Raw genomic sequence first — 13,124 nt, forward strand, 5'->3', positions numbered from 1 at the left:
GTTCTAGTTTTTATTTATTTATTTTTTTAAATTATATTTTTATTGTTTTAATACACTGTAGCACTTTGAGGTTGTTTACTCAATGTAAAGTGCTTTTTTCAAATTAAATCTATTATTATTAGGGATGTCCGATAATGGCTTTTTGCCGATATCCGATATTGTCCAAATCTTTAATTACCGATACCGATATCAACCGATATATACAGTCGTGGAATTAACACATTATTATGCCTAATTTGGACAACATATAAGGGTTAGGGTTACTAATAAGCAATAATTCTGAAGTTATTGAGGGAAGAGTCTTAGTTAATGGCTTACTCTGCTACCAGTCTGTGGAAAGCTCTCCCTGACCACCTGAGGGTACCACAGACTGTGGATGCTTTTAAAAAAAAAAAGCTTAAAAAACCTTCTTTCTAAAAAAGCCTTTTTTTTTTTTTTTTTAGATATATGCATACTAGCTCTCGCTATTTGGCTGTTCTAGTTTTTATTTTTTATTATCTTTTTATTTTTTTTAATACACTGTAGCACTTTGAGGTTGTTTACTCAATGTAAAGTGTTTTTTTCAAATAAAATCTATTATTATTATTATTATTAGGGATATCCGAAATTGTCCAACTCTTTAATTACCGATACCGATATCAACCGATATATACAGTCGTGGCATTAACACATTATTATGCCTAATTTGGACAATCAGGTATGGTGAAGATAAGGTACTTTTAAAAAATGTTTATAAAATAAAATAAGATAAATAAATTAAGAATATTTTCTTGAATAAAAAAGAAAGTAAAACAATATAAAAACAGTTACATAGAAACTAGTAAATAATGAAAATGAGTAAAATTAAGTGTTAAATGTTAGTACTATTAGTGGACCAGCAGCACGCACAATCATGTGTGCTTACGGACTGTATCCCTTGCAGACTGTATTGATATATATTGATATATAATGTAGGAACCAGAATATTAATAACAGAAAGAAACAACTTTTGTGTGAATGAGTGTAAATGGGGGAGGAAGGTTTTTTGGGTTGGTGCACTAATTGTAAGTGTATCTTGTGTTTTTTATGATGATTTAATTAAAAAAAACAAAAAACGATACCGATAATTAAAAAAAAACGATACCGATAAATTCCGATATTACATTTTAACGCATTTATTGACCGATAATATATTATCGGACATCTCTATTATCATGGACGCCCCCTACTCAGTGGCCTAGTGGACCTACTCAGTGGCCTAGTGGTTAGAGTGTCCGCCCTGAGATCGGTAGGTTGTGAGTTCAAATCCCGGCCGAGTCATACCAAAGACTATAAAAATGGGACCCATTACCTCCCTGCTTGGCACTCAGCATCAAGGGTTGGAATTGGGGGTTAAATCACCAAAATGATTCCCGGGCGCGGCCACCGCTGCTGCCCACTGCTCCCCTCACCTCCCAGGGGGTGATCAAGGGTGATGGGTCAAATGCAGAGAATAATCTCGCCACACCTAGTGTGTGTGTGTGACAATCATTGGTACTTTAACTTTAACTTATTTCAGCAAGACAATGCCAAGCCACGTGTTACAACCTTTTTTGTGAATGAGTGTGAATGGGGAGGGAGGTTTTTTGGGTTGGTGCACTAATTGTAAGTGTATCTTGTGTTTTTTATGTTGATTTAATTAAAAAAAAACAAAAAAAAACCCGATACTGATAAAAAAAACGATACCGATAATTTCCGATATTACATTTTAACGCATTTATCGGCCGATAATATAGGCAGGCCGATATTATCGGACATCTCTAATTATTATTATTACTGCTTGTATAATAAGGTCATGCAGAATAAGGCATGAATAAGTACTTAATGACTAATTAAGAGTCAATATGTTACTAATTTGCATGTTAATAAGCAACTTATTAATGGTGAATATGTTCCCCATACTTAAGTGTTACCATTTTTTTTTAAATTTAAAGTAAACAAACACCTTTAAAGTAAACAAACACCGTTAGAAATGAATTTATTATATACAAGTAAAAGCAATTGCGACATAATGATTTAAAAGCTTTTTACAAGGAGATGAACAGCGTATTAGCCACCATCTGAATGGCCATGAGAGGATCCACTATGTCTTTTATCGCATCCTTCCTGAGAACCCAGTCTGGCGCGAACCTGGGGGAAAAAAAAAAAAAAAAAGTGTAAGTCACCTGCAAACACATATAGCTATTATTATTATTATATCGTACATAAAACATTCAGGGTCTGGTTTTAATAAAGGTTTGCATGTGCTAAAACACTGGCAAACTTGATAGCACACGCAAAGCTGATCTACTGAACATGTGCAAAGTGGATTGAGTCTTTTGAGTGAGCAGAATAAAGCGTGCCTCTCTGTCTTCATTAGTAAGCAGAATACATGCTGATCATCAAAACGGCCACAATACTTGGGAGGAGACTATGCAAATATATTATACAGCACGAGCAATGTGATTTACCAACACTTATCACAGTTTTGCAAACACTGTTTAACGCTTTATTCAGCACCTCTGAAAAGTACTTGCAAAATGACATTTCCACACACCGTTGCAAAATCGGTGCTGGAGCTGCAAAGACAAACGATGGAGGGATGAGAATCCCTCGCCTTACGTATGCATGTCAAGTTTTTGGACTGTCAGAAATAAAACAAAATATTGAAAATATGGCCTATTCAGCAACATTATTTTATATTTGATAGAGCAGTGTTTTTCAACCTTTTTTGAGCCAAGGCACATTTTTTGCGTTGAAAAAATCCGAAGGCACACCAGCAGCAGAAGTCATTAAAAAACTAAACTCCGTTGACAGTAAAAAGTCGTTGTTGCAATTGTTGGATATGACTTTAAACCATAACCAAGCATGCATCACTATAGCTCTTGTCTCGAAGTAGGTGTACTGTCACCACCTGTCACATCACCCCCTGACTTATTTTGAGTTTTTTGGTGTTTTCCAGTGTGTAGTGTTTTTTAGTCCTTGTCTTGCGCTCCTATTTTGGTGGCTTTTTCTCTTTTTCTGGTATTTTCCTGTAGCGGTTTCATGCCTTCCTTTGAGCGATATTTCCCGCATCTACTTTGTTTTAGCAATCAAGAATATTTCAGTTGTTTTTATTCTTCTTTGTGGGGACATTGTTGATTGTCATGTCATGTTTGTCTTTGCGCCACAGTAAGTCTTTGCTGTCGTCCAGCATTCTGTTTTTGTTTACTTTGTAGCCAGTTCAGTTTTAGATTCGTTCTGCATAGTCTTTCCTAAGCTTCAATGCCTTTTCTTAGGGGCACTCACCTTTTGTTTATTTTTGGTTTAAGCATTAGACACCTTTTTAACTGCACACTGCCTCTTGGGGGGGATGTTTTTTTGTTTTTTTTTGTCATAAAGAAATACAATCATGTGTGCTTACGGACTGTATCCCTGCAGACTGTATTGATCTATATTGATATATAACGGCCCTGCCTTCCGCCAGATTGTAGCTGAGATAGGCTCCAGCGCCCCCCGCGATCCCAAAGGGAATAAGCGGTAGAAAATGGATGGATGGATGGATGATATATAATGTAGGAACCAGAAATATTAATAACAGAAAGAAACAACCCTTTTGTATGAATGAGTGTAAATGGGGAGGGAGGTTGTTTGGGTTGGTGCACTAATTGTAAGTGTATCTTGTGTTTTTTATGTTGATTTAATAAAAAAAAAAATATTTTTTAATTTTTTTAAATTTTTTATTTCTTGTGCGGCCCGGTACCAATCGATCCACGGACCGGTACCGGGCCACGGCCTGGTGGTTGGGGACCACTGTGCTAGAGGACCGATTTAAATACATTTTTACATAGACTATACATCAAAATATTTCTTATAAGAAAAAAATCTTCATGTATGCATTGTTTTGCGTCTTAACCGGAGTAAGTGGTGCCAGCCACCAATGGGCGCATCTTCAGCAGTGAAAAACTAACCAAAAAGTGGTTCCATTGTAGATGCACTGCTTCTAAAATGCCCATAAAAAGTGGTTCATGTCACCTGCACGTTGGAAAACAGCAAATATTGAAAATATCAAATCAAATCAAATCAACTTTATTTATAAAGCACATTTAAAATTTACCACAGGGGTAGCCAAAGTGCTGTACAATGAGCAGGTTAAAAGATAAAACGAGTACCGAGCAAACACAACACAACACAAACAGAACACGATAAAAAATAAATAATTAAAATAGAATTAATAAAAACATAAAAACAGGATCACAGCAGGTGTATTATGGGGCGCCATTGCAGGATGGATATCACTCAGTGTTAAAAGCCATGGAATAAAAGTATGTTTTTAAGAGAGATTTAAAAACAGGAAGAGAGGAGGCTTGTCTAACACTCAGGGGTAGGTCGTTCCAGAGCTTGGGAGCAGCAACGGCGAAAGCTCTGTCACCTCTAAGCTTCAGCCTTGTGTCAGGGACCGTCAACAGCAGCTGATCGGCTGATCTTAAGGATCGGGTGGGGCAGTAAGGCTGAAGGAGGTCGGAGAGATAGGTTGGCGCGAGGTTGTTTAGACATTTAAAAACAAATAAAAGGAGTTTAAAATGTATTCGGTAACGCACAGGGAGCCAGTGAAGGGACGCTAAAATAGGGGTGATGTGCTCACGTCTGCGGGTCTGTGTTAGCAGACGAGCAGCAGAGTTCTGCACGAGCTGCAGGCGGGCGAGGGAGGCCTGGCTAATGCCAACATACAGGGCATTACAGTAATCAAGACGAGTCGAGATAAAAGCGTGGATTAATTTCTCAAGATCATGTCTTGATAGAAGCGGTTTCACTTTCGCTATTTGGCGTAATTGATAAAAGCTTTTTTGAACGACGCTGCTGATTTGTTTTTCGAATTTAAAATCTGAGTCAAACTTTACCCCCAGGTTTGTGACAGAGTCGCTGAGATACGGGGTCAGAGTGCCGAGGTCAACGTTGGGGGAGGGAGAGCGACTTGGACCGAACAACATAACTTCTGTTTTGTCTTCATTTAGGCTCAGGAAGTTAGCTGAAAGCCAGACTTTGATGTCGTGCAGGCAGTCAATAAGACGTTGAACCGTGTTATTTTGTGCCATGGGAAAATAAATCTGGCAATCATCGGCATAAAAATGAAATGCAATACTGTACTTCCTAAAAATAGAACCAAGGGGGAGAAGGTAAAGCGCAAATAAAATTGGGGCAAGGATTGAGCCCTGGGGGACCCCATGTGGTAAAGGAGCTGTGGACGACATAAAACTGTCTACTTTTACACAAAAACTCCTGTCGGTTAGGAATATGGCCTATTCAGCAACATTATTTTGTATTTACTAGAACAGTGGTTCTCAAATGGGGGTACGTGTACCCCTGGGGGTACTTGAAGGTATGCCAAGGGGTACGTGAGATTTTTTTTAAATGTCTGTCAAAAAGAACTGTGAAAAAAAATGCAACACTGCAGTATTCAGTGTTGACAGCTAGATTTCTATGGTGGAAGAACAATGAGCCCACATATCCTCTTAATGCCAAGTTAGCCAGGCACTACCTGGAGACATTGTAACTGCAAGCAGGTCTGCTCTTTCTGCAGACAATGTGGATAAACTGATTTTTCTGGCAAAAAACATGAAGATTGAGTGAAAGTCACCAGGGTTAAAGGCTGGTGGGGGAAATAAAAGTTAATCTGAGGCTGAGTTGACTTGAAACTGTTTAATGTTGCACTTTTTGTATGTAGAAGAACATTTTTGTCATTTTATTTAATCTGAGCAACAACTTGAGGCAGTTTAATGTTGATTAACGTGGACCTCGTCTTAAACAAGTTGAAAAACTTATTGGGGTGTTACCATTTAGTGGTCAATTGTACGGAATATGTACTGTACTGTGCAACCTACTAATAAAAGTCTCAATCAATCAATCAATCAAAAAAAGCACTTTATATGTAGAAAGGTTTTGTTAAAGGGGAACATTATCACCAGACCTATGTAAGCGTCAATATATACCTTGATGTTGCAGAAAAAAGACCATATATTTTTTTAACCGATTTCCGAACTCTAAATGGGTGAATTTTGGCGAATTAAACGCCTTTCTATTATTCGCTCTCGGAGCGATGACGCGTCACATCGGGAAGCAATTCGCCATTTTCTCAAAAACATTACAAACACCGAGTCAAATCAGCTCTGTTATTTTCCGTTTTTCCGACTGTTTTCCGTACCTTGGAGACATCATGCCTCGTCGGTGTGTTGTCGGAGGGTGTAACAACACGAGCAGGGACGGATTCAAGTTGCACCAGTGGCCCAAAGATGCGAAAGTGGCAAGAAATTGGACGTTTGTTCCGCACACTTTACCGACGAAAGCTATGCTACGACAGAGATGGCAAAAATGTGTGGATATCCTGCGACACTCAAAGCAGATGCATTTCCAACGATAAAGTCAAAGAAATCTGCCGCCAGACCCCCATTGAATCTGCCGGAGTGTGTGAGCAATTCAGGGACAAAGGACCTCGGTAGCACGGCAAGCAATGGCGGCAGTTTGTTCCCGCAGAAGAGCGAGCTAAACCCCCTGGATGTCTTGGCTCACACCGTCCCGAAGATGATCAAGAGAAGAATATCGACCCTAGCTTCCCTAGCCTGCTGACATGAGGGTATGTCTACAGAATATATTAATTGATGAAAACTGGGCTGTCTGCACTCTCAAAGTGCATGTTGTTGCCAAATGTATTTCATATGCTGTAAACCTAGTTCATAGTTGTTAGTTTCCTTTAATGCCAAACAAACACATACCAATCGTTGGTTAGAAGGCGATCGCCGAATTCGTCCTCGCTTTCTCCCGTGTCGCTGGTTGTCGTGTCGTTTTCGTCGGTTTCGCTTGCATACGGTTCAAACCGATATGGCTCAATAGCTTCAGTTTCTTCTTCAATTTCGTTTCCGCTACCTGCCTCCACACTACAACCATCCGTTTCAATACATGCGTAATCTGTTGAATCGCTTAAGCCGCTGAAATCCGAGTCTGAATCCGAGCTAATGTCGCTATAAACTTGCTGTTCTATGCGCCATGTTTGTTTGTATCGGCATCACTATGTGACGTCACAGGAAAATGGACGGGTGTCCCGTATTTTCCGCACCATAAGGCGCCCTGGGTTAAAAGCCGCGCCTTCAATGAACGGCATATTTCAAAACTTTGTCCACCTATAAGCCGCCCGGTGTTGTAAGCCGCATCTAACTGCGCTAAAGGAATGTCAAAAAAACAGTCAGATAGGTCAGTCAAACTTTAATAATATATTAAAAACCAGCGTTCTAACAACTCTGTTCACTCCCAAAATGTACGCAAATGTGCAATCACAAACATACGTATATCAACATGGACAGAGCTGCGTGAAAAAAGCCACCCGGCCTCTTCGCGTAAACTTAAACTTACCTTAACCACTCGCTCATCTTTTCTTCATCCATCCCTTCGAGTTAGCTTTTATGATGACGCCGGCTGGAAAGGTCTCTTTTGGCAAGGTCTTCCTTTTGAATATCACCATGGGTGGAAGTTAGCATTGGCAAGCTAGAACCACAGTGAAGGATGACTTCTCATTCCCTGTGGTGCGAATATTCACCGTACGTGCTCCCGTTGTATCCACAGTGCGGTTCACAGGAATATCAGTTGCTGTGAAATACGGTAGTAATCCGTGTGCGGATGGAGAGATTGCGTCTTTTCATGAACCGGATCCTTGTCGCTTAGTAGGAGCCATTTTGTGGTCTTTACAGATGTAAACAGGAAATGAAACGTACGGTGATATCCGCGCGTTTTTTCTTCTTCTTCCGGGGGCGGGTGGTTGCTTACAGTAGAAGAAGAAGCGCTTCCTGTTCTATGGGGGCGGGTGCTTACCTTGGCGGTTGCTTGCGTAGAAGAAGAAGCGCTTCCTGTTCTACCGGGAAAAAAGATGGCGGCTGTTTACCTAAGTTGCGAGATCGAAACTTTATGAAAATGAATCTTAATATTTATCCATATATAAAGCGCACCGGGTTAAAAGCCGCACTGTCAGCTTTTGAGTAAATTTGTGGTTTTTAGGTGCGGCTAATGGTGCGGAAAATACGGTATATAACGATGGTTAAAATCAGGCACTTAGAAGCTTTTTTTAGGGATATTGCGTGATGGGTAAAATTTTGAAAAAAACTTAGAAAAATAAAATAAGCCACTGGGAACTGATTTTTAATGGTTTTAACCCTTCTGAAATTGTGATAATGTTCCCCTTTAAGAAACCATTCTGAGCCTAATCTTATTTAGTTTTTAGTTTATATATGTTGACCACATTAACCCTGGCAATGAACCCTGGGTGTGTATGTATGTTATGCCATTGTTTACAAATTTGGTAAATAACTAACCAAAAAAATGTATATTTTGTTGTTTTCTTACTGTACCGAAAATGAACCGAACCGTGACCTCTAAACCGAGGTACGTACCGAACCGACATTTTTGTGTACCGTTACACCCCTAGATTTTAGTAAATGAGACTTTACAAATACTTACTTTGGCAAGGGTCGGGATTTACGTGGCGTCAGTTGGACATAGAAACTTCCGTTGATCGATGCATTCATCTTCTGTCTCGTAACACTTCTTTCGACATCCATCTTGTGCTTGTGGACAGTGAGGCGATAAATGCTTCTTAACCGATCCAACAACTTTGGATTATTCATAACCTCCTAGGAAGAAAAAAAAAATAGTGTTGATGCAAGTCCGACGTAATCACCACAAATAATGTTTTTTTTAATAAAAAAAAAAAAAAAAAAGAGGACAAACCCCAACATGTTGTTTGTCTTGCAGGAGCAGAAGCAACAGGAAGCTGGCCTTGGTAAAGATAATGCCACCTTTGTCCGCCACTTTATCTCCCGCTTTCCCTCTGTACCGCAGCAGCAGGTCCACCAGTGTGTCCACCGAGTTGTCCACCAAGTATACCGCTTCAGTGGTTTTGTGGTACTATCGAAGACACAGGAAGGAGGGAAGACTTAATGAAACCACACTAATATCAGGGGAATAATAATAATAAGTCACAAAAGCCCAGATCAGCGAGCACAAATCATCAATCAGCTGCTTTGGCTTTGAGTTTATTTGGAACGTGCATGCATACAACATGGTAGGGCTGGGCGATATGGCCTTTTTTTAATATCTCGATATTTTTAGGCCATGTCACAATACACGATATATATCTCCATATTTTGCCTTAGCCTTGAATGAATACTTGATGCATATAATCACAGCAGTATGATGATTCTATGTGTCTACATTAAAACATTCTTCTTCATACTGCATTAATATATGCTACTTTTAAACGTTCATGCAGAGAGGGAAATCACAACTAAGTCAATTGACCAAAAGTGTATTTATTTAACAGTTATTAAGCAGTGGCACAAACATTCATGTCATTTCCAAAACAGAAGGTGCAAGATTGTTAGAGACATTTTAAAACAAGCTATGAGTGCACTTTTGTGCATGATGTCACTAAGATGACATAAACAACAACGACAAAGACATTTGGGAGAATATTTGCACCGCAACACAACATAAACACTACAGAACTAATTCCCAGAATTCCCTGCAGCACCAACTCTTCCGCTACACTATAAACAAACGCCATTGGTGGATCTACACCTAACATCCACTGTAATGATACCAAGTACAGGAGCGTATCTAGTCGATACTACTATGATTACCGTATTTTCCGCACCATTAGCCGCACCTAAAAACCACAAATTTACTCAAAAGCTGACAGTGCGGCTTTTAACCCGGTGCGCTTTATATATGGATAAATATTAAGATTCATTTTCATAAAGTTTCGGTCTCGCAACTTCGGTAAACAGCCGCCATCTTTTTTCCCGGTAGAACAGGAAGCGCTTCTTCTTCTACGCAAGCAACCGCCAAGGTAAGCACCCGCCCCCATAGAACAGGAAGCGCTTCTTCTTCTACTGTAAGCAACCACCCGCCCCCGGAAGAAGAAGAAGCGCGCGGATTTTCGTTTCATTTCCTTTGTGTGTTTACATCTGTAAAGACCAGACCACAAAATGGCTCCTACTAAGCGACACGCGTATAACGCAGAATTTAAACTTAAGGCAATAAGTCATGCCGAAGAACACGGAAATAGAGCAGCAGCAAGAGAATATAACATAAATGAATCAATGGTGCGTAGGTGGAGGAAGCAAGAAGATGACCTGCGCCAGGTAAAGAAGACAAAACAGAGTTTCCGAGGGAACAAAGCAAGATGGCAACTGTTGGAGGACAAACTCGAACAGTGGGTTGTTGAGCAGAGAGCAGAGAGCAGCAAGCAGAAGTGTCAGCACCATCACTATTCGAATGAAGGCAACAACGCTAGCAAGCGAACTTCACCTGGATGATTTTAAAGGTGGTGCTTCTTGGTGTTTCCGGTTCATGAAAAGACGCTTATAGACTACGGTGTCGTCACGGACTACAAAGGCGGACTCGCACAATTTTTCAGGATTTATAGAGATCCCAAATACAGATCAGCAGGTACCAGAAGGTAAGAAAAGTTGTGTTTGCATAATATTGCGAAACAAAGTGCCAGATAATATGTCTTACCTTATACACACACTTTTCAATTCGGACACCGAAGACGAAGAATTCGAAGGATTTACGAATGAAGAATAACTTCAGAAAGTGAGCGCTATGTTTATTTTGTGTGTTGTGACATTAACGTTCGAGCAACATTATGTTGCTATTGCTCTGCACTATTTTGAATTTTACTATGTTTGTGATTGCACATTTGCGTACATTTTGGGAGTGAACAGAGTTGTTAGAACGCTGGTTTTTAATATATTATTAAAGTTTGACTGACCTATCTGACTGTTTTTTTGACATTCCCTTTAGCGCAGCGTAGGCGCGGCTTATAGTCCGGGGCGGCTTATAGGTGGACAAAGTTTTGAAATATGCCATTCATTGAAGGTGCGGCTAATAACCCGGGGCGGCTTATAGTGCGGAAAATACGGTACATCGATATTTTTTAGCATCACAAAATCGTCTTTCGTTTTTTTTTTCAATTTATATTATGTTTATTAACTCAGTAAATATGTCCCTGGACACATGAGGACTTGTAATATGACCAATGTATGATTTTTTAACTACTTGGTATCGGATTTATACCCACATTTGTGGTATCATCCAAAACTAATGTAAAGTATCAAACACAATAATAGGTGATTATTACATTTTAACAGAAGTGTAGATACACTGCAAAAACTGAAATCTAAGTAAGATGAAATATCTCAAATAAGGGTGATATTTGCTTATTTTCTGTCTGATAAGATAATTTTTCTCACTAAGCAGATTTTATGTTAGAGTGTTTTACTTGTTTTAAGTGTTTTGGTCCTAAATGATCTCAGTAAGATATTACAGCTTGTTGCTGAGATTTGATGACCTATATTGAGTAAAACATGCTTGAAACTAGAATATCAACTGTTGCAAAGCTGTGTCATCAACACTCACAAGTATGAAACTACTTTTTTAAAGTAATAATTTCTTACTTCAAGCATGAAAAAAAAAAAATCATGATGCCGAGCACGTCATTATGTCAAGATAATAGCAGTAGCATTTACTTAATTTAAGAATATTTTTCAACATATTGAGCAAAAGGGTCAAATTTTTTTTTCTACCAAGAAAAGTGCACTTATTATTAGTGAGAATATACTTATTTTAAGGTATTTTGGGGTTTATTTAGGTTAGCTAATTTGACCTGTTTTGGAAAGTCTTGACAAGCTGAATTTTCTTGTTCTATTGGCAGATAATTTTGCTTAGTTCAAATAAAATACCCCTAACTTTTTTTTATTATTTTTTTTTGTTATTGAACACTGACTTTTTGCAGTGTAGAACATGTTGAAACAGAAAATAAGCAGATATTAACAGTAAATGAACAAGTAGATTAATAATTAATTTTCCACCAATTGTCCTTAATAATGTTGACAAAATAATAGGTAGATAAATGACACAATATGTTACTGCATATGTCAGCAGACTAATTAGGAGTCTTTGTTTGTTTACTTACTAATAAAAGACAAGTTGTCTTGTATGTTCACTATTTTATTTAAGGACTTAACTGCAATAATAAACATATGTTTAATGTACCCTAAGACTTTTTGTTAAACTAAAGCCAATGATGCCATTTTTTGTGGTCCCCTTTATTTAGAAAAGTACTGAAATACTTTTGGTACCGGTACCAAATACTACACCTGACTGACTCGAACACTTAAAATGAGCTGCTCTGTGGGCGAAATACCTTAGCGAGGTTGAGGAGGATCTGGATGGAGAAGGTGATGACATCCATGCAGGACAAGCTCCTGTTGCAGCTTCGTATGAGCGTGAAGATGACACTGGTGGCGCCACGGTCTACCAGCTGCTCACAGCACACAGGTGACAACCTGGTCGTGGCCTCTGTACATTTACACACGGACACAAAACAGCACATGGTCTTTTCCTTCGTGTTTTTTTGGAACGGTACCATAGAAGTAGACATTGCACACGTGAATAGTTCTGAAACTTTACCTAGGTTTTCCAGTGCCTTGAGGATGTGGGAGAAGTGTTTGTATCGAAGGATACAGTCCAAGGCGGAGAATGTTTTGTTGAACAATTTGTCCTCTTCTCGGGCACTAATTGAGACTTTACGCAAGGTATGTCTCAACTTTATTATTTTGGCATTGTCATTCAAGCGGCGGGAGCAGTGTCCTCTCCAAAGAGCCTAGAGTGAGGGAAAAAAACACTTCAAAAGGTTAAGAAGCAAGACTTGAGTACACATAAACCCCCACAGCAGAGGTTAGGGTTGTCCCAATACCAATATTTTGGTACCGGTTAATACTTTTCTAAATAAAGGAGACCTAAAAAAAAATTGGCATTATCTTAACAAAAAAAATATGATACATTTCTCATTGCAATCAAAGAACAATTTTGACATTAACTAAGATATGAACATAGTGGAAAATAGAGATGTCCGATAGCGGCTTTTTTGCCGATATCCGATATTGTCCAACTCTTAATTACCGATTCAGATATCAACCGATACCGATATATACAGTCCTGGAATTAACACATTATTATGCCTAATTTTGTTGTGATGACCCACTGGATGCATTAAACAATGTAACAAGGTTTTCCAAAATAAATCAACTCAAGTTATG

General features: G+C 38.9%; 1 protein-coding gene across 1 annotated transcript in view; it reads right to left on the reverse strand.

Moving 5' to 3' along the window:
* Positions 1 to 1,979: 1,979 nt before the first annotated feature.
* Positions 1,980 to 13,124, reverse strand: part of aspm (assembly factor for spindle microtubules) — a 74,715-nt gene continuing 63,570 nt past the window's right edge. Inside the window, exons 22-26 of the mRNA XM_061975544.2 lie at positions 12,496 to 12,688; positions 12,230 to 12,384; positions 8,749 to 8,925; positions 8,479 to 8,651; positions 1,980 to 2,148 (exon numbers count right to left, since the gene is read on the reverse strand). Of these exons, the coding sequence (XP_061831528.2) occupies positions 2,046 to 2,148; positions 8,479 to 8,651; positions 8,749 to 8,925; positions 12,230 to 12,384; positions 12,496 to 12,688 (801 nt within the window). The 3' untranslated portion in view covers positions 1,980 to 2,045. The remainder of the gene's footprint in view (positions 2,149 to 8,478; positions 8,652 to 8,748; positions 8,926 to 12,229; positions 12,385 to 12,495; positions 12,689 to 13,124) is intronic.

The sequence above is a fragment of the Nerophis lumbriciformis genome, linkage group LG14, assembly GCF_033978685.3.
Source record: "Nerophis lumbriciformis linkage group LG14, RoL_Nlum_v2.1, whole genome shotgun sequence".
NCBI classification, from domain to species: Eukaryota; Metazoa; Chordata; class Actinopteri; order Syngnathiformes; family Syngnathidae; genus Nerophis; species Nerophis lumbriciformis.